At 39.4% G+C, this 23113-nt stretch overlaps 1 protein-coding gene across 3 annotated transcripts in view; it reads right to left on the bottom strand.

Annotated features, from left to right (window-relative positions):
• The window catches only part of RAB28 (RAB28, member RAS oncogene family), an 87664-nt gene that overhangs the window by 46281 nt on the left and 18270 nt on the right, over positions 1-23113 (bottom strand). For 2 of the 3 annotated variants that reach the window (XM_044418213.1, XM_044418214.1), the window contains exons 3-4: positions 20625-20713; positions 18070-18199 (exon numbers count right to left, since the gene is read on the bottom strand). In XM_044418213.1, coding sequence (XP_044274148.1) covers positions 18070-18199; positions 20625-20713 — 219 coding nt within the window. Of the gene's footprint in view, positions 1-9939; positions 10119-18069; positions 18200-20624; positions 20714-23113 lie in introns of all 3 variants that reach the window. The other variant, XM_044418215.1, reaches the window with a different exon arrangement.

The following is a 23113-nucleotide window of genomic DNA, read 5'->3' on the forward strand; positions in this document are numbered from 1 at the left end:
AACTGGAGTAGAAGCCATAGAGTCCATCAGAATGGGAGATTCGGTGAATTGCTCCCTTATGGAGCAGCTGGAATACCTCCTCTCTGAGGACTTCCGATGGGGCAGTATAGACCACCGGTCCCGAAGGAGGTATGGTATGTCGAACTCGATTCTATCTCCAGACTCAATGATGGAAAGTACCCATTTATCAGATATGATGGTCTCCCAAAAGGGGAGTCAGCTCTGCAGCCAGCCCTCAAAGGGAGGGGGGGAGGGTATGGGAGAGAGAAGATTAGTTCACACAACCCGTCAACGTTGCCTCTTATCGGCAGGTTGGCGACGGCGGCCCTGCTGATATTGTATGGCTGGTTACGCGCAGTTTCGTTGCTGACGCTGAGGGTAATGTTAGCGTGGCTGGTAGCGGTGGTAGGGCTGGTATCTCGGATAATGAGATTGAGGCCACTTACGACGGGTCGAGCCAGCATTATAGATGTGCTCGAGCTTGTGGTCTGTACGGTCATGGAAGAGACCCGAACCATCGAAAGGCATCCCAATCCGGCACTTCGTTTCCTCCAGGAAATTACAAGAATGCAGCCAAGCATGTCGACAGAGAGCGACAGAGCCGACCAGAGCGCGGGAGTCGCAGTCGATGTGATGACGGGCCGTAGTGAGCTGCTGAATAGAGAGCTGCATAGCTTCTCTGATGAAAACTTGGCCCAGGTCCCGCTGTTGTTCCGGTATCGACAAGGTGATGGAATCCAGCCGCTGCATCAGAAAATACTGATACCTCGCCATCATTGCCTCGTAGTTCGAGATCCTGAGACCCAGTCCCAAGGCCGCATAGATACGCCACGCCATGAGGTCTATTTTTCTGCCCTCTTTGTCTCTAGGGGCCAAGTGTTCCCTGTTATCTCGCCCCTGGGAAGACTCAACCACAATAGAGGTGGGCTTCGGGTGCCTTAGAAGGAACGGGATATCCTGTTCTCAGACCTTGTACATGGACTCATACCTCCTGGATATTGGGTGAGGTTGGCTGGGAAAAGTCCATGTATCCTCCATAGCGTCCCGTAAGGTTGCAATTAATGGGATAGTGATGGTAGAGGACTGTTCTTTACAAACAATATTGTAAAAATTGTCCTTGTTGATATTAGGCTGGTGTTCGACCTCAATCTCCAAGACTCAGGTAAGGCGGCCCATAAGTTCGCCGAAGGTGATGTAAGATTCTTCCGGCGACCCAGGCCCCTGGGTGGAGATAACCGCCATGGGGGACATGGAGCACTCATCCAAGTCCTCAGAATCCGAGTCGTAAGGATATGGCAGACTGGAGGATTGAGCCGGAGATGGAGAAGGGCAAGAGGTCGTTGGCACCGAAGTGGAGGGAGCGTCTGTCCTGGCTGGTTGAGACCGGTGCCTGTGTTCCCTCAGTAGGGGATAGTAGCCGTATGGAGGTGGGTATGCCCAACAGTAGGGTCGAGAAGGTTCAGGACCTTCGTATGGCATTGGGACCCATGACTTGGCAGGCTGGCCCAACGAGTGATGGTACTGATGGGCCTCAGGCAATGTGGGCCTCTGGGGAGCCTCCGGAGAGCATAGGAGTTGGGGAGCGTGCCGGTTGGCGGCATGGCAATGATCGCGCAGGAGAATCTCGGATCTCTCCGTCCAACATCGACCCGTGAATGATAGGTTCGGGTGGATGCGATATCGTCGGAACTGCGGGCTTGACCCTCTGTGGAGATCTGGGCAGCACAACTTGCATCAACGCCCTTGGTGTCAGTGTCGAAGGCATCGGGATCGACAGCGCCATCTGGACCGATGGGACGGTCGAATCCGAGTCTCGATGTGGTTCCGAAGCAAGCCTATGCTTACAGCTAGCTTTGCCCAATTTATCTTTTTTGGGCTTCTTCGGGGCCAACAGATCCCTGCGGTCGTTGTGCTTCCGCTTCTCCTTTTGTTTGAGCGAGGAGGAATGGGAGGAGCGAGAGGTCTCCTCAGAAGCAACTCCCCCGGATGGAGGGCAAGGGGAGGTCACCATAGAAGGTCCGGCCGACAAAGGTTGGCCAGCAAGCTCGTCGGAGGCTAGTAAGGCCTGATCCCAAAGGATCTTTCTCAGCCGGTTCTCTTGATTTTTCCGGGCCTGCTTAGTGAAGGCCTGGCAGTCCCCGCATTTATCAGTGCAATACCCTTCTCCCAGGCACAGAAGGCAAAGCTCATGCGGATCTGTCAGAGACATTTTGACTCCGCATTTAGAACACTTTCGAAAGGCCGCACGTTGAGCCATCAAGTAAGAAAAGCAAGAAGGAAAGTACAAGGTAAGAGAAAAGAGATTTAAACTTTTTTTATATATAAATAGGAAGGAAAAAAGGAAGAGAGTTTAAACCAGTGAAATAAGGGTGAAGGAACTTGGATAAATTCAACTGGGAAAGTACAAGAGAACAACAATCAAACAGCGGGAGAGATAAGATAATGGCTCGAGGCAATGCGATCTGCGGTGGAAAGAAGACTGAGGAAAATGGCGGGCGCTCCACCCTATACAGTACTAGGGGGGAGGGGTATGGAGTCCCCACCAAAATCCATTGAAGTTTTGGTATTCTGGCCAGCAACAGGCACTGCACAGGTGCAGTACCCATTATGTGTGATGCACAGAGACCACAAAGAAGAACAAGTTATGCTCAAGTTATCAGATCCTTAAGCTCTAAATATTACTCCCCAAATTCTTTTGCCTTGTTCTGAAATTATACCTTCTCACGAGGTCATTCAAGAGGGTTACTTTTTATTGTATGTGCAGTGTTGTGTTCTCAATGTAACCATGCAGTAAAAAAAATCTATATTAGAGAAGCATATGTATTCAATAACTAAAGACATAATCCCATAGCCTCCTGATATGCACAGGGAAGCCATAGAATTAATAGCAGTCCTCTGAGATTCTGCAGTCACAGACCCGGGACTCAGAAATCTGAACCCCCCCCCCCACCCTCTCTCGCAGCCAACAAAAAGAACCATGACAGCTGCCCCCTCCAGGTTGTAATGCAGCATCAGAGAAAGAAAAAATACAGACTTACCAAGAGTGTGGAGGGAAGGAGGTTGGGACCACAGACTTTTGCCAATTCCTATCAATGTCCCAGTCTCCTCCTTTCTCCTTCCCCGGTACTTTATCTAGATAGCCACAAACAGCCATCGAGACAGAATACCCAGCAGGAGGAGGAGGAGGAGTTGAGAGAGCTACTGCCATTCTACATTCTATGCAGAGGCTTAAGGACACTGAAGCTAGAAGGCACAAAGCTGTGCCCTAAATAACTAAACTCAGAATTACACAGTCAGTAGGAAACTCTGGATCCATAATCAATGTACAAAGCAGTAGTAATAGGAGAGGAAAGGAAGGAAAGAATGCTTAACTCTTTCTTGCTTGACATTGTTCTACTACAATCTCTTCTGTAGACACTTATTCCCCTCTGGAATAGGGAAATCTCATCATACTGAGTAAGAGGAAAGCCAGGTATATGAGTGGTAAAGGATAAAAAAGAAAAGCCACGCACAGGGAAAGGTAAGATTTTAACTTGTTTTATCTATGTTGTAAGCCACCCCGAGGCTTCGGCGAATGGGGCGGCATAAAAATGTTTTAATTAATAAATAAATAAATAAATAAATAAATAAATAAGTCACTGTTCCTTGCTGCCTCTTCTCCATGTGCTGGTTTCAATATTGCTCACAAAAACAATGCTGAACATGCTACAAAATATGCAGTCCTCCTTATCATATGTACAAAGAATTCTGCCAAAATTGACTATTTTCAGTCCCATTACAAACCAATTATATATACATATATTTAACTTCAGCTGGATTGTACCCATATTTAATTATTTTTGGATTTACACCCATAATACAGGTCATGGGATGATTTCCCACAGGGAATTCCAGATTCCTTCTTTCCTATTTCCATCTCCATATTTGCCTATCCTCCAACTACCATTCAATGATTTTTCTTATTGGTTTAAAGAAAAATGCAGTGAACCTGCTCTGGCTGCTATATGTGCCTAGTTGTGATGCCCTGGCTTGCCCTTCCCCATCCTGAAAGCTCTGTGGCTTCCAGGGCTAATACTGAGTGAATGAGGCATGCCCAATAGGTTCCAGTAACAAAGGTGCCTCATGGGGGAGAAAGCTCAGTCTGGGGGTTCATCTTGCAGAAGTAACCTCCACCCAGAGCATACTGACACTGTCTGAGCAATACAGAGCCTTGGTGCCAGACAGAAGCAACCCTAATCACAAGAGAAAGGATGTGCCACAAGCATATTATAATTACAACAATGAACCAAATGGTCTGTGCAACCAGAACACAGGATGGACCAGAAGCAAGCAGAAGTTTGTCAGTTCCTCAAGAAACAAACTTTGCTGTCTTTCTTGGAAAGGAGGAAGAGTGGGGGAGAGAAAGAGAGCTGGTTACTTTTGTTATTTTAGAGTATGTATGAACAAACAAACAGGCAGGAGGATCTGAATGAGTACTGCATTTTACATAAAAGTGGGAGCAGGGTGAGAGAGCAAGCAGCCAAGCCAGCAAGATTCCTCTAGATTTAAAAGGCATGTAATGGTCTCCTCTTTTGAGGAGGCACTTTTGGGGGGAATCTATCTTACAGTACAAGCCTATACTAGTCTAATCAGAAATAAATCACATTAAGTTCCATTGAACTTACTCTCAGACAAATGTGTATAGGGTTGTAGCCTTTATCTTCTTTCTGTACCTGGCTCCACCCCTGCCCCAATTTATTAACCATGGATGTTCAGGCTTTTTGAGTTGCTGTGTGTATGCAGAATTTGCAGAATTTTCACAATTTGAGTTGCTGTGTGTATGCAGAATTTGCAGAATTTTCACAATTTGAGTTGCTGTGTGTATGCAGAATACTCATAACTTGCGTATTCCATGCACAAACTGGATTTCTTAAAGACATGGAGAAATGGTTGTGGTAGGAATGCTCATGTACAGAGATGCATTCTTGGATTCTCAGAACCTGGTGACCCAGCTTACCAGCATTTTGGCTGTTTTCCTGTGTTTCTGGGATGGGTGTGTCTGTGCAATGGGTTGCTCCTAGGTTCAGAAGACTGCCTTTCTGTATGGCCATGCAGTTATTATCATCACTGTAGTGCCACCACTCCAGCGCTACAGTGGCCCTTATAGTTCATAGCAAGAATCTGATCAGAACCGATCTGGAAGACTTGGAGCCCACTCAGCCTGTAGAATGTCAGAATCAGTGTGAGCTTATCTCCATTACTCTTCTCACAGGAAAGCACCCAGGAGTTAAATAACTCCCATCCAACAACTTCAGCCTTGGCAGGAAAAGAAATAGGCAGTGCCTTTGTGCAAATAGAAGAAGGGGTATTTTTTAGAAGCATCACACAGGTGCAAGTGTTATTCTGAAGGGCAGAACAGAGACACCTTGTTTGAACAGATAATCGCATTGATTGGCCAAATCCCTTGTTCAGGAGGAGGACTATCATTTTGTGTTGGAGTGTGGATTCTCCTCCAGTTTTTTGCAGTCATGGATTTAAAGTCATTTGATTCTCTGCCCAATGGAAATTTTCTTCAGGATGGGAGAATGTGGGTTCAAAGATGTGCTTCTGTGTGGTTGTGCACAACCCTTTCCCTCTTTACAGGTGATCTTAAATTTCCTAGACTTCCCTTTCGCTTTCTTTGGTATGGGTTGTTAACTGAGAGATTCAAAAGATGATTGTACCAGGTGCCTCACCAGTGAGGTTGACCATGACCTGCTACCAAATAGGTATTCTCCTCTCATTCATCCTTTCCACAAGGTCATTAAGAGAGGTCTCCATTATCCCTGATCTACAGATAGACTCTAAGTGGCAACAGAGAGAACAGCAATATGAAACACAATCTCGGTAAAGCATAATGCTAATGGAGAGGCTTTTATACACATTTAATAACTAAATAAATAAAGTCTAAGTTTAAAACATTATATTATTATAAACGTAATTATGTACCTCACTTTTCAGCATCCCTTGCTATTAGCTTTTGTTTTGCTGGAACAAAACAAAAGATAGTTATTAAATGATTTTATAGAATGTATTTTTAATCCAGCAGAAGCTGAATGGAGAAGCTTCATTTTTCAACTCTTGGACGGATGGTAACATCACTCCTTGAAAGCCTGCTACCCCAAACCTAACATACACACAGCAACAGCACAGGAGCAGTAAACTGTATGTCCGCTGACTGTACAGATTAGATGAATTTGCAGCAATGTACATCAGCTGCAAAGTTTTTACTATTGTTCCTAATCTGACTCATGTCTCAATGAAACAAATGTTGAAAAAATACTTAAGGGCATTCAAAGAACAAGATTTATAGAAATTCTTGAATGCATTTTTATTCCTTTTTCAAACCACAGTATTAATGTCCCTCTCACAATCGAACATTCGTTATCCTCTATCATCAGCTTCCTTCAGTGAGGATATATTTCCACAGTAGCTAATGGAGACATTCCTACAAATCAATGTACTGCAGTGATACAGAAATAAAAGCTCATTTCACTGTAATGATGCTTCCAGACTTCCCTCAAGTCAGGTGGTTACTTGCAGTTAATGATCTGTGACATACCACACAAGTAGTCCTAAAAAGACTTATTATCCACTGCATGTGCAACAATATTTGCTTTATGGATGGCTAAATGAATGAAGACATTCAATGTAACTGTAAAAGTAAAAATCAAAAGAAAACTTACAAGTAACATGTTTTCTTTGAGTAAAAGAGCTGTGAACATTTTCCATTAATACTTAACCTTTTGCTGCAGCAGTGCAACCACATATAATGCTTCAATCCATAAAGTCAAAGCACTGTGCAGGGTTAATGCCAATTATCCACAATCATGCCAAATTTGTTTTGCAAAAATGCAATTTATGTCCAAGCTCAACCGGTAATAATTAGAGCTCTTATTTATATCCTGATGGGTGTCAAAGACAAACTTTATAAAAGAAAAGCTATAGTAACTGATACATAATATTGCAACATTCAATTTTAAGGCCAAGTTTCACTGGCATATCAACTGGGGAAACATACAAATTAAATTTATCCTAAATAGGACAGTGTAGTCAGACAACAAAATATTGCTTATAACTAAATTTCTGAGGACACATTCACAAGATTTCTGCTTACATTTTTATTTCATTTACTATACACTTCTGTCCACTACTTATGTCTGCTGTAAATTAACTACTCCTTTTGGTATAAAGGAAGAGTACTCAATCTGTGTAAAATGACCAAAGCATGAATAATGTTGTTAGAACAGATTTATCTGTAAACACAAAAGTACATTCATCCCAAACTATGGACTATGGATTTGTTTATTAGACTTGCATTATGCCTCTGCTGCTAAAAGCACAATCCACTAGGAAGTTCTCCAGTTCAAGCCCCATTAAAATGAACAGGAATTGCGTAAGAGTTCTTTAATGGAGCTTGCAAAAGAGAACTTCCTGTTGTACTGTACCCTTCATAAACAGGCCAATACTACCACATGAACCTAATCTTTCTACTAGCAATTGTCACTTTAACATCATTCTTCATATTACGTTTTTCCATTTCAGTTGGTAAAACTACCATCATCTACTTTTTAAGAAAACCATCATCTACTACTAATTACAATTATTTCACATGCAGGAAAATAAGCAAATTTTAATCTACATGTATAAATTGGTCCCATCATACTAAGGAAGAAAAACAGTGGAGCGGACCCTGGCAGCTTTGCGTCGCTCACTAGAAATCCTTTAATTTCTCAAATGTACATTTCCCCCTTTGAATCTCTTACCTCTTCCACCCACCTACAGACATATACCCATAGATGAGGTTTAAATTCCAGATCAAAATAAAGATGCACATATAACAGGAGAAAACAAGCAAGCTGCCCCTTATCTATGTCAATAAACTGGTGCTAGTCTTGTTTTTAAAGATGTGTATTGTTCACTCCATTTTAAAACCTGCAAAAATAAATAACAACAGCGTACCCTCCAAGCCAAATTCTCTGTTAGAGCTGCACACAGTATGTGGGCAGCTAGCCACTCTAGCCCACCCTCACCCACAATATACACAAAAGGAAAACCAGGGAGGTGGCTGCCTAAAAGGTATCTTCCACTACTACTTCTAGCCTGACCAAAAGTGGTATACCCCACTACTACTTTTGGAGTGACTTTTGGACTAACCCCCAGGAAGCAATGAAGGTAGCATAGGCAGCAGGGGAACAGAGGTTTTCCCTCATTTCATTACAGGGCTTGTTTTTTCCAACAGGAAAAAATGGAGAAGGGTGAAAGAAAGTTGTACGGAATTATTTTTGCTATTGGAATTAATAGAATAAAACAAGTTTTGGCTAATGAAACATGAATTGTATCAAGATTTTTACGTGAAAAATCTCTAATAACATAAATTAATCACAGCGCATACTGCAGAATTCAATATTTCAGTGCTGTTACAATGTAATATATTGCTAGTCCTTAATATTATGATATGAGGTAATGTACTTTATGTTCTTTTAAAAATATTACTAGTAGTTTTTACTTTCAACTTTTATTTTCCAGATGCAAAAACATAAGGTATGTGCTTACATAGGATACCGTATTTTGAATCTCTCTCTCTAATACTGAGCATATTCAACATTTTGCTTGTACAAAACTAAGGCTACAACCCTACAATACTTATCTGGAGATAAGTCTCATGGAACTCAACGGTTGTATATCTAAGTAGATGAGCATAGCAATATACTTCTGATGCTGCAATTCAATAGATCCTTACCTGAGAGTAAGCACCATTAAACAGAGTGTGTAAACATGCATAATATGTGGGGGGAGTATTACACACACTGTGTAGGGAGGCAGCTGTGTGAGGAGGTTTCTCAAGGGCTGCTGACTGGTCTCCAGAAGAATCAGGAGGAGGAGGAAAAGGGGCATGGAAGTGGGCCAGGAAATGTAGGCCTTTCCCAGACACTGAGATGAGAGAAGCGGAGACACTTATCTCAAAGTCAGACTACCCAGGTGGGCAGGCAGTTGCTGGAAATAACCAAGATGCACAGTTGGAGGGATGGGAATTAGAGCAGGGAAATTTCTCAGACACAGACTCTTGATCCCATGACACATCATCAGCAGAGCAGGGTGGCCCAATTAGAGGACAGACATGCAGAGAGGAGGCATGCCCGATTTCAGAAGACCCCTCCCAAAGGGACTGGGGCCAGGCATGCTCATAAGAAGAGTTCCTGAGAGTTCCTACTAGATTGGGTTCAAGAAACTACTCTGTGCATGCTCAGAGATTCATTCCAGGTGCTTGTGCATCTGGAAAACACTTCAGTCAATAAAGAATGTTTTGCAAGAAGAGTCTGCAGCATTGAATGTGCAAAGGGAGGAATCCTAGCCCCCGATAATAATTCTATACTTTATGTTGTTAAGGCAGTAAGAAAAGGGTAGCTTCAGCAAGCAAACACTCAAAGTATTTTTTGCTAAATGGGGTACATCCAATTTCATATTGTCTTTAAAAAGCAGCTAGCAGCTGTGAATGATTCAAGATAACCATTAGCAGTACAGAAATTAAAATGTCAGCAATCAACCTTTATCAAATTGGGAAAAAATGATCACTTAAAGCTACCAGCTAGTTTGATCCAGCCAAGTGCTATTTGTTTGCACTGTTTCAATGTTAGAGCCTTGCACTTCCTGTATGGGTTACCAACACTGCTGCACCTCTAAGAGAATGTACTGTAACACTCCCTAAGAGATGCTTTCACAAGCTTTATATGCCTGGACAATGTACTCCCTAACCCACCTGGATATCATAGACTTGAATATTCTGGAGCTCAAGCACTTGTCTAATAAGGAAACAGATATTCCCATCTCCTAGTTAACAATGCTAACCAGGTAAAATTGCATGGCCCTATGAATTTCTAGCTTGTTCATAACCCATCTGGGTAAACCACTGCCACTCACCCTCCAAGCTGTTCACTGCACTACATCACTCCACCCTAGAGCACAAGACCATTCCAACAGGGAACTTTTCAAACTTCTTGACTTGACCTGTTGATGAGCTCCAGGAATCAAGGTCATCTTGTCCAGTGTGGTATTAGAAGGATCACTTCTGCCTTTGTACATTTGGTATCTTTTAGGACCTGCAGGAGGGAGAGGTGGAAACACATGGAGTAGACTTTGCAGCTAGTTTGCTTCTAGATTGCCCCTCACCTAATTTGCAAAAATGTTTGTCCTAGGATGCCCAAAATTATAGAATATCTGTTAGAAGATCTATAGGTAGAATCCTCAGTCTGACTCCTGAATCTATGTCCCATTGATTCAGTCCACTAAGTTATATTATGTCCAGTCAAGTGTTCCACTTGATAGATAACTGGTTGGATTCTGTCAGGCCTTAAGCAGCATTCCCTAATTCTTGAGCTGGTGGGACCTTGTGCTCTCTCATTTTCTGACATATACTGGTTATCTTGATGAAGAAACCATAGCTGATTAGAGAAGCATAAGAGTCTGGAAAGGTACACCATGTATAGTTGTTTTTATATTAAGATTAGAAGTCTCCAGGCCAAGATGGGAGATATTGCTTCATATGTCAAACATAGCATAGTATCTGGCATACCAGAAAACCTAAAAGAGTAAGACTCCTCTATACAAAATGAGGACAATACCAGTCTACAAAGGTAATTTAATAGGCGCATCAAATCATCCTCCAGAGTAAGAGGGCCAGGAAAGGACATACAGAAGGAGATATCAAAGATGGCATAGTGTCTTGCATGCTAGAAGATCTAAGAAAACCAGCTTCTTCCACAGGGCCACTGTGGTTGACAATATTGGGTTCCAAAACTAAGTTAGTGCTGAGCACATGCTATTGTTTCTCAGACCAAACTGAAATAGAATCTTGAGAAAGAAAATGACAACAGGAAGCCATCCAATGCAGAAATGTTGCAACAGTGTAATAATGGCTTCAACTGTCCCATCCTGATTGGATAAAATACATCTTCCAGTCATAACAGAGAAGTTAAATTTCTTGATGCCCTTAACAACTGTGCCTGTTAACTTCTTCCACCATTGGTTCCATTGCTATCCTAAGCGGTAGCACCCAGGAATTAGAGCAAGTGGTAAGTGATGTTGAACAAATATGAAACAATGAATACAGTACCTATTGATTTACGTGGAAAACTGCCACAGAACTCAAACATAGTCACATACAGCTTCAGAGGAAAGAAACCTCTCTAAACTGACATTACTAGTGAAAAGGAATGTAAAAAGCGGAAATAAGAGCAGCGGCCATCATCCTACATCATGGAGGAACTGGCATCTCCCAGTTCACATTCTCTACAGTAACACATAAGTAGTTCTACTGACTCATCCTTCTAGGACACTGCCCAAATTTCAGCCTCCTGCCTTTTACAGATTTTTTTTTTCCAGATAAAGCAAAACACGGTCAGGACCCAAAAATACTCCAGAATCCCCAAAGGAATTGTTCTATGGGATAATTTTATACCCCAAACAAAAGAAAAAAGAAGGTTCAGTGCAGGTCATGGTAACTTTTTAAAGCTACAATACTTAGCTAAAACTGCCAGCAAACAGAATTACAATCCATTGAAAGCATTGTTATGATTTTTTTAAAAAATTAGTGGACCGAGCTACTATTATACAGAGAGAATGTTCAATGGGTCAAACAGTCTATCCAGTTTGTCACAGTTTGCATAGGAAACCTTGCATTGGAAGGATTAAACCTGAAAATACCTATACCAGCAGATAGCTGAAAACCATTCTTGGGCTTATTAAAACCTCCTAGGGAAAATTTCACCAGAACAAAGGTTTTCCTATGCAGTCTTTTTCTTGCCTGAGGTACCTTTGTCTAGGTTAAAGAATGACCCCAAATGTAACTAATGCTAGTTTTTCTGTTAACACAGAATTTCTCCACAATATTTGGAGATTACTCAAAATCACAATAATAGAAGCAAGAATGGATAACACAGGGTAGGAAATGTAGCACAATAAATGAGGTTACCAGCATGGTAAATAAGATGTATTAGAGAAAAATACAGGTGGCGCACAGGTGGTATCCATACTAGAATTCTTAAAGAGCTCAAATGTGAAATTATAATATGAAATTATAAAAATAAGATCAGCCACTGTACCAGAGAAATGAAGAATGGCCAATAAAGCACCAACTGTTAAAATGAGACCCAGGCAGATCTGAGAAATTACAAACTAGTTAACTTACTGACTCTTCTAAGTAAATCTGCTGAAAGCAGTATTAAAGATGCAATTAGCAAGAATATAGAAAGACAATGACAAAGCACTGCTGAAAAAGAATTAACATGGCTTCTGAAAAGTTACCCTGTCTCACTAACCTTTTAGAGTTCTTTGAGAGTGTCAATAAGCATGTGGACAGGGGTGATCCAGTAGATCCTGTTTACCTGGACATCCAAAACATCTGTGACAAAGTCCCTCACCAAAGACTCTTGAACAAACAAGCTGCCGTGGAATAAAAGGAGAGGCCTTCATATGGATCAGTAACTGGTTAAACAACAGAAAGCAGAGAGCACAAATATATGGTAAATTCTCCCAATGGAGGGATGTAAACAATGGTGTCCCATAGGGGAACAGTACTTTCCAACTTATTCATAAAAGATACGGCATTAGAAATGAGAAGTGACGCAGCTGAGCTTGCTGATGATACCAAATTATTTAGGGTGGTTTAAACCAAAACAGATATCAAAGAACTCTAAAAGGCAAGTATACAAGTTTATGTGTAAGCAAGTATAAAGTCATGCACTTGGCGGGGGGGGGGGAATCCCACTCCTTGTATGAGCACAAAGGATCTCAGCTAGCATAGAAAGTACCAAGAAAGAGATTCTTGTGCTGAACAGCTCATTGAAAATGTTAACCAGTGCTCAACTACTATGAAAAAGGATAATTTCATGTTAAGCATAAATGGGAACTAAATCAAATATAAAACACCCAATATCATTCTATTGTTATATAAATCTATGGTGCATACACTTGTATTTAAAGTTTTGGTCACCACACCTAAAAAGGATATTGAGGAGTTGAAAGAAGGGCAGAAAAAGGCAAATAAAATGATCCACAGGCTGTAGCAACTCCCTTATGAGCAAAGGTTACCACATGTGGGACTGTTTTGCTTAAAAGAAAAAATGTGTGAGGAGAGACATGACAGAAGTGAACACTCATGGTGTGAAAAAAGTTAATAGGGAGGTATTTTTCTTTTTCCCTCATAATACAAAATGGTGTCATCCCCTGAATCTGAATAGTAAGAAATTGAGGACAGATAAAACAAAGTACTTCTTCACAGGCCACATAGCTAACCTTTGAAAGATGTGGCACTCTTTTGGCCACTCCCAAAAGATATAGTGATAGTCATCAAGATGGGTGGCTTTGCAAGGGGATTACACTATCAGACACTAATAGTCCTGGTAACTACATAGCATATCAGAGGCATTATTCCAATATACACCAGTTACTGGGAAACATGAGGACAGGATAATATTGGATTCATGGCCTACTTGTGGGATTGCCATAGGCAGATGGTTGGCTACTATGTGAAAAGAATACTGGAAAAATGGACATTTGGTCTGTTCTTCATATGTTCTTATGTGTCAGTTCTTCACTGATATCCAGTCTTAGGATATCAGGGAAGAATGGAGGGTTGCTCTAATAAAAGAGGGGGGGAACCCACTGACTCCTGTTGAACCCTCTGTTGGATGCATTTTTCTGAATTCACTAGAAAAGAATCAGGAGGTTGGAGTACTGAAACAGAAGGAAACGACTGCTTATGGAGTCTTTCAAAAGCTCTAGCTGGGCATTTGAGCCTGGTGATATTTTAACACATTTCCAACACAGTGGCCAAAAGCAGGCTGAGATGGGGCAAATGGGGGGCTTCCATGAAATCGTCTGAAATAGTTCCACTAATTTCAACCCAAGAAGTTACTATCTCTACTACAATTTTCACAAACTACATATATTTGGCACAAAACACTCATTTTCAAGCCACTGATGTTCTTTTTGCTGTTCCTGTTTCACATTTAACATGAGAAGTATAGAAGCATCCTTGTCTCACAGCATATGCATATACTCCACCTTGGCTACTTTGACTTTCCTTGCACTTGAAATTTTGCAAAATTTGGGCATACCCCAACGGGCTATGGGTTGGTATAATAGTACAATAATGATTATTAAAATTAGAATTATAATTTGTTTAAGATGAAGTCAGAATCACTGCAGGGCTTTCACAACAGAATCCATGGGCCCAAACTAAGAAAATCCATTGGATTTTCACACACACAGATCAGATTCCGCAGACACTCCAAGACCTAAGCACTCTCTTGCTAGGTAACACCACTGGGGAGGGCAGGATGTCACTTCCCTTGGAGAAGCAAAGAAGTTGGACCCAGGCTATCAGTTCCAAAGGAGATGCCATCCCAAAATTGTTCAGATCCAAGAGTCTCAAGAAAAAGAGTAGAAATCTGAGTACCTAGAAAAAAACACTTTTGAGTGCAATCTTCCCATAGATCAGACAGCTCAATGCATTAACCTTACAAGTTACATTAAAATGTAACCTTTAAACTTCACACTACAACAGCACAACATTTCCTGCTCCAAGACAGCACTTCAGCATCAATTAATCATCACTCAGGCGAATATACCATCAACATTTTTAATTAGCACTGATGCACTCTCTTTTCCTACCTATCCGTCACAATGGCTGTTTAAAAACCTGACTTATTGGACTTCGCTTAAGAAAGGATCTGGTTAATATCTGTGAAGAAAGGTATAATTCATCCATCCACCCTACACTGCTGCCTGATATCCCTATCCCTTATGTAAATTGCTGATAACAACTGCCCTCGGGCTAACCATCCAGCTGTAAATCAAGTAACAGCAGCTCCAAGGCAGCCTGAGTTAATTTAAGTCACAATTTATCCAACAGGAATGTTGACTTGACACTTACCTGTCAAGTAAGTGTGATAAAGGCAGAAAACACTGGTTGAGCTTGTCAAAAACAAAAAACAAAAAAACAAGGAAAAGCTACAGCAAGATCTTAATGAAAATATTTTGCTATGTCATTGAAGCCAATGATATACAAAATAACAAGATTTTACATTTGAAATGAATATAATATTATCTTTATCTTGCTAAAAGAGAAAGAAGAAAGCCTGAATGGAAAGGAGGGCAAGAGGAAAGAAAGTTCTTTACTTGATGAGCAGGCTACAGCATCACCTTGTAAGTGCCACAGCAACATAGTGATTGAACACGGCGCAATTAAAATATTTATAGGATTGGTTCATTAGACAAACTTTCTGTAGAATTTCTAAACACCCATTTTCCTGCACTAATGGCTCACCACTTCAGATCAGCAGCTGGCCTCTGAGAAGCAGATAATGAAAAGCTTCAGACCATAACAGATATTAAGCTATGCAGTCAAATCACATTTCTATTTGCCAGTAAGCAACTTTTAAGGAAGATTCCCTTTTTGCAAATTATGCATGTCATTAGCATGCCTTGTGGAAGTATATAAGGGGAGATTTGAAAATCATTCTAACGAATATATGAAAATAATCTGTCATTTTAAAAAGTATTTTCATTATATTTTTATTTTGTATTGTAAGCCATCTTAGGAACTTATCTCAAGAGTGATACCACCATGAGGTACCAGGGCACCTATGATAAAGCCGAATGGTTCTAGAAAACCTTGGTGTAAATTCCAGGTCTTATAATTCAATTTGTCTCCATTTAATATAAGAACCACAACTAACAATAATACATATAAAACTTAAGTCCTACACCACAAGGAGTATCCTTGCTTTCCAGTCATCATAAGCCTTTAAGAATCAGCACAAGATATACACTATAAGTACGCACAACAGTCACAATTGGAATTTATATGCATTCTAAAATTGACTGACTCTAGGCTAGATGACTCCCCCAAAGAAAAGCATTAGACTATTTCTGGGGTGAGCAATCTTTTTTGCTGTCAAAGGATGCATTGCCTCACAGGTAATCTGCCAAGGCACACAATGCTGGTGAAGAGTGAAGTCAAAGCCTGTGTCAGAAATGGGTGGCTCATCCCCTTTTGATTTCCACCACTCCCTTTTTCCTCTTTCCTTCCTCCTTTCCACAAAATTAGCTCTCCAGTCATCTTTGCCAGAGCTCTCAACTGACTACATACAGAAGAGTCATGAGATTCACATGCAGCCACAGCACTGCAGACTGCAGTGCTGCTTTAATTCACACGCAGAGGAGCACCCAGTTGCCTGTTTCCTACTTACAAAATTTTATACGAATTAACCAACATACACAATCACCACTCTACAAATCATCTAACTGCTTAGAGAACATGTCCCCATTGAGTGGTGTGTAAAATTATCAAATTTTGTACATAGGGGCATTCAGATCACTGTCAAATTTGCATGAAGCTTTTTCAAATCTTTTGCTAAAGATATGAAACAAAATGCATGAAGCCCAACATTTGAAATCAAGATTATTAAGAGGCTTAGTACTAAAAATATAAACGTATTAATAATATGCATACATTTCAAGTAGCCAAGCCAGAAAATTCAGAAGATGTCTTCACACATTTGTAGTATGCTGTAGTTAGAAGGAAGTGAGTTGGCTGGGCATTTTGCCTTTTATTTAGCCTCACTCAGACCATGTGTGGAATGTTTGGAGGAAGGGAAACCAAAGCAAATATTGCTTTCTAAACAGACTGTAATGATAAAAGTTGACAGTGCTTATTTTCTAGCCTGTGTATCTAGAGATGTCACTTGAGGAATTTGTTGGACTTGGCTTACCCATCAATTACCAATCAATTAATCAATAGATCATCTATTATTTAACAGCAGCAAGTTCACAACTAATATATGACACAAGATCCCACCATATTCTCTTTTAATTTCACAGACTGACCACCACGTGAGCACAACTGTAGACTGAACCTGAGGTTTTGGGATAAAAATTAAAGAAAAACTGTTCTGTATATAATTCATATTTATTGAAACCTTATCTAGCATTACTAAAATTATAATTCATAGCAGTTTTTTAAAGCTATAGTTGTTATTATGTTCCTTATTTATTTGCCTTTTGTTGATTCTACTATATTATTTTAATTTTCTTGCAGAACATTTCTAACTGCATTTTGAATGCCACCCTGGAAACTAATTTGATGAAGGGCAGTACAGACACGTTTAGTTAACAGTGTAAAACAATGCAATTAATTTGTTTTTGTAATTATAAGTATCACACATGTTAATAATATTTTTGTTGTCCTAATAAACTTAAAATTTCAAAAAAAAAATTGACCAATCAACTAACCAATCTTTCTGAAAAACTGAATGCCCAACCCTAGCATTTGTTAAAATCTTTAAAGGGAAATTGAACTTCTGGCTGTATTGAGATCAAGAAAATATATAATTATGTTTGTCCAAATCAAACCTATTGCCCTTAACTCTTCATTCCACTTGTCTCCACAACACTTTAGATTGCTAGCTCCTAAACATAGGGACTTATCTTTTTTACTTATGTTGTTTATGGTAGTATATACTATGCACTCTGATGCTCTATCAAGCAATAGGCATTTTTTCAAGAAATTATTAATTATTCAAATTATGTGACATGAAGGAAAAGATCAAACCATGCTTTGTTGATTAAGCATGATTTAAAGGAAGGGGACATGAATGTAGCCATTTTGAATAAGAAAAATCAAGGAAACAAACTGGTAAATCTTCCCAAGTTTTATATGTAATGTCATGCCACATAATTTGAATCACTGAAGCAGGTTATTTCCATTAAGTGATATCTCCTAGCAGATTTAACATTGTGATTACTGTCACAATATAGCACCCTCCATTTGGTCTAATGCATGAAATATTACATTCTACAGGCCAGAGCCTGCCAAAATCAATGCACAACGGTGGCAGTAAAATGAATGGGACCACACATGTACCAGCGTCTACAAGATTGGGGCTCACACAGTTCTACTGTAGAGATTTAAATATGGAATACACTGCTAATCTGCATTTTAGCTAGATACACAAAACATTCCAACTAAATAACAGTGTAACTACTCACTTTTATTGCCTACCAAGGCCACATGTGGCTGAGTTTCTGACTCTTCATTGACTTTCTTTACAACGTTATACCAATCTTCTAAGTTTTCAAAACTCTGCTGGTTGGTAATATCATACACCAGAAGGACAGCCTGAAAAGAAAGTATATATGCAAAGTACAATTATGGTAACAAACTTGTGTGAATGTAGAATATATCTAATTTTAAAAATGAAATGATTGCTTCTATAAAAATAATTACTTTCGCACAAAATGAACAGTTATACAAGCCCGTGGCACATGTGAAACTCAGCAAGTATGCTCCATACATAGGAATGTGACCACAGAAAGTAGTTTCAGGTCCAAACATACCTCCCGCCACACACACACACAAAGTTATATGTTCCAAAACAGAAAAAAGTACATGAAAGGTAAAAGATAATCTTTACAGCAAGGGACATTTTGCACTCCTAATATTAGTTGATACTGCATTACAGCAAAATAGTATACAGACTCAGAGAAAAAACTGAGATGTCTACAATTGAGGTGTTCTACAATGAGGTTCCTTAATAAAATGGTGAAATAAAGAAGCTGTGTAGGATTTTGTGTATTTGAGAACAACCTTTCATTTAAACCCTTTGGTTTTACATGAGTATCTCAATGAATATAATCATAATGGCTACTAGCCTTGCTGGCTGTGAGTTAACTCCTTTACCAGAGGTGGCATGCATGTGTACACCAGTTCTGAGGAATTTGAGCATGAGGAGATCTTGCAGCCATCCTGCCTGAGGGATCCTGTGGACAGCTGGTTTGCCACCATGTGCATGAAGTGCTGGACAAGGTGGACCTTTGGTCTGATCCAGCATGGCTTTTCTTTCATCCTAAGCATCAGTACCATGCTTCCAGTACACTACTATAATCCTCCAGTGAGTCTTGACTGAGAGTTATTAGCATCAAGCTTCTGATACAGTGGTATTGCCAATGAAGAAAATATGAATGATTTAGTGATCCTGCAACAGACTGAACCTGATACAGATAATAAAACAGATGTATGGAAACTGTCAAATGGATATGATAAGAATTTCTAACCCTGTGTTTGGCAATTTCAAATTAAGGAAATAAAACCTTACCTTGGAATTTCTAGTTCAACATCTGTTGTAGGACAACAAGCATGAAACAATGTGAAATTATATTGAAGGGAACTGAAGAAAGAGAAATCTTCATATACTACTTCCCACCAAAATTAGGGCAATTGAGTTACTGCTACATTGTCCTACAACTGAATTGGGAAATTCACAGTTCAGACCTTACTCATCATTCACCAATTATGTAGCTTCAGCCCCTCAAATGTAACTGATTGATAATATACTGACCTGCTTACCAGCCTGTTCTAAGGATTACAACAATAATTGATATTATGTGATATGAATACTCAAAAAGCTTTATATCATTATACATTTAATTGGAAGTAAATTCTATTATAACAAATTAAAGTTACTTGCAAGACAATGTTTTTAGGAATGGCTGCAAGAATCCTTCTAATCTCCATTTTTTTAACTTTGTGGATCTCATTTTCTTCCATTCAGTGAAAATTCCCTATTATTGTGAACATTAATTTAATGCCATTTTACAGTGTTCTGACTTGTTATATAGGCAAACATAATTTGGCAGCACAGATGCAAGGCTGAGCCAAACTTAACAGACATTTAATTACATTTTAGAAAATGACGAGCTTTAACATTTAACTATTTGGCCCATTTTTCTTCTACTAAAGGGCAATTTCTAGCATAATTTCAGCTAATAGTTCTCCTCTATATTTCCACAGTAACACACCCAAAGATTTATCTGGGCCTAAACCACCTATTTCCTTCTTTACCATGGGAGAATATAGCAAACAAACCAACAAAAAAGCTTCAAAATATACAATAGTTTATTGCATTTATTTATAATGAAAGCTCTCAAAAACTGTCTTTCTAAAATCAAGTGTGGGGATTGCAAAAGATATACAGTATAATGCACTTCTTATTTTAAAATGAAAGAAAAGAAATAATCTATGTACCATTAATAGTAACTTAAAATTTTGCCTACTCATACAGCTCATTTTTACTTTTCTGCAAAAATATTTAACTACCTGGTTGCCTTTTCTTTGCCCTCCTAAAACCTCAGCTGGCTGAATGAATTTAATGGCATAGGATTGCTCTTAATTTCCTCCTTCTACCTTGCTCCCCAGGAAGCATCTGCACTCAAAACAGCCACTATGCCTATTTAGATATCCCCATGGATATCTAAATAACCCTGATGAAAACTGCTATTTTGAACTTAAGCCACAATGCAGAGCAATGAACATCTGTTTTGGAGAGCTGCTAAGGATATACAAACTAGCACCTTTTGTTCATAAAAGGAAATATTGTTCAAGAAATCCTGCACCCAAAAATTCAGCTCACAAAGTCAATCTTCAAAACAATTTTGCAGATGTTTACATTTTACTAGTCTCTTAAAATTATGCTGTAAACTATTGTTTTTACTGTAAAGTAAATCCAACAATAGCAATTATATACTAAAAATAATAATAACCATACCTGCGCACCATAGACATATTTATCCAGCATCTTGCCTCCTATTGTTTGGCCGCCTATATCCCATACTTGAAGAGTAACATTTACATTTCCTGAAAATAGGAAAAAAATAAAGGCTGATGTATTTGACATAGGTAATTATCAGAAATTGAATACAATGGAACACTGAAGCAGAACACCATAGGCTCTACCTATGCCAGATAATTTGCTGCTGATATATTTGTCTTGTAAAGGAGCTGAACATATATAACAGTAAGCATTACCACTGCATAGGGAACTTGGTAACTTCTATTTAATAAGAATCCAAACAACCATGCAATCTGTTCTGTACATCTAAAGAGACTCATGTCTTGTGTTTCTCAAATAGCAGTTCTTTGTGCCACACTGGTAATTTGTTTTTAAACAGCTGTTGTAAAAGCTACACTATACAGCAATTGATTTTTCCTATGTCTTTTTTCTTTAACTGTTATTAATATTATCATTTTATCATCAATATTATCACTACTACCACCACTAGATTTATATAACAGCTCACTGACATGTTCCCTGAGTGGCTTAAAAGCCATAAAATACAATATTAAAATACAAAATAATTTAAACCACACTCTTAAAAAATAAAATGCAGCATAAAGCTTACCTTTATGGTGAGTAAAAATTAAATCACTGGCAGTGAAAGCCTATGCTGGTCTACTTAAATGTAAGCCCCACTGAGATTAATGTAACTTGTTTCCAGGAAAATTAATAGAGGATTGTAGCTGAAAACTAAGTTCAAATTACCAAGCACAACTTACCCAGGGCTAAAGTAGGCACTAGGTACAGCATCTAAGCAAACCTAACTTTTGTTAATGCTAGTGTAGAGGGGCCCACTTCAGATCAGGACAGGTGTGTGCGGGGGAAGCTTATACCATCCCACATAGCTACTGTCCCTCCCAAATACTGCCCTCCCCCAGTGGCAAGCTAAATAAAACAATTCATCGGTACCACTTTCACTGGTGCCCACATACATGTGAGGAAAATTAGTAGGGAAAGCAGTTGTCTGACCAATGTAACACCCTACTTGTCTGTGGCAGTTCAAATCTGGACCAAGGCCTCACATTCTTACACTGAAATTAAAAAAGAAAAAAGAAACAAATACAGGAGCACCTAGATGCTACTCATTTAACACTGCCCTCAGAGAGACCAGATTTTGTTTTAAACACAAGTTCTTTAAAAGATATGGGTGAATAAGAATATCTTGACCTGGGGGTCAGCAAAACAGCAAATGAGGGTCTCCAGGGAGGCTATTTAACAACTGGGGGTGTCACAGTCAAGAAGGCCCTCTTTCTAGTATTATTCCACCCCACTTCACCTGGTAGGGGAACAGTGGGAATGGCTTCTGAAGAGGATTTGAAAGTCTAGGTGACAATAGTCAGAAATATGATTTCAGGTAACCTAGATACAAGATAGTAATAGCTTCAAAAGTTAAAACCAGTATTTTTAATTGGACCTGAAAATAGACAGGGAACCAGTACAATTTTTATAGATGTTTTATCATGGGACATTGGCTGATAAGCTGCCTTGAGTATCTCCTTTGTTAGAGGTATGAGAGAGAAAGATAAATGTCTCTAATAAACAAAATGTAGCTCCTTCAACATCATCAGCAATTAAAGGAAAAATACAATAAATGTTCAAAGAAACAAAAGGAAAAGACTGCAAGAAATTCAGACAGCTCCTGACTCATAAATGCAGCTATATATAGCAAGCACAACATAGCTAGGATCAGAAGAGTAATTAAGTCATGCCCAAGGGTTTAATGTGAGCCCATCGACATCACAAATTGGTTTGAACCTGCACCCCAATTAGAGAAGTAGTCTGCCATGTGACCTGAAGGGCTGGTGCTTAAGAAACACAAGATACCCTTGCACAGGTGCATGTAAATAGCAGTGCACTTCCTTGGATCCTGGCCTTCAGTATAATTTTGTACAAACTCTTTTGTGAGCCATTTTGTACCTAGCATTACCAATCCATATATCATTCAACAATAGCTACTTCTATTTATTTGTACAAAACACCACAAAGAGGCAAAATAACTCTGCTTAGTTTAGCATGCAGATTACGGTCCAAAGAGATAGGTATGCAAGGTGCATAAAGATGAATTTTATTTTCACTTTTGTTTGCAGCACTTCTCACTGCTGAACAGGTATTCCACAGGTATTCCACATGTAAAACTGCAAAGCCTCTCTAATGTTAGAGAAAAATGAAAATAAAGCTTTGGGTCAGCATATCATTTTCTTCCATTCATGCACAATTATTCTTTGGATCTTGGCTATAATATGATAGCTAGAAAGCAGTGACCAACATATTCATTGTATTGTGTATGTCAAACCAGCATTATATTCTTTTACTAAATATTCTAAAAGCAAAATCCCTTCCAATGGACTTCAACATTCTCATGCACTTGTTTAAAATTTCATTTTAAAACAGCAATGGGTATTATTTTTTTCTAACTCCCA

The sequence above is a fragment of the Varanus komodoensis genome, unplaced genomic scaffold (genome assembly GCF_004798865.1).
Source record: "Varanus komodoensis strain SLA01 unplaced genomic scaffold, ASM479886v1 scaffold9, whole genome shotgun sequence".
NCBI classification, from domain to species: Eukaryota; Metazoa; Chordata; class Lepidosauria; order Squamata; family Varanidae; genus Varanus; species Varanus komodoensis.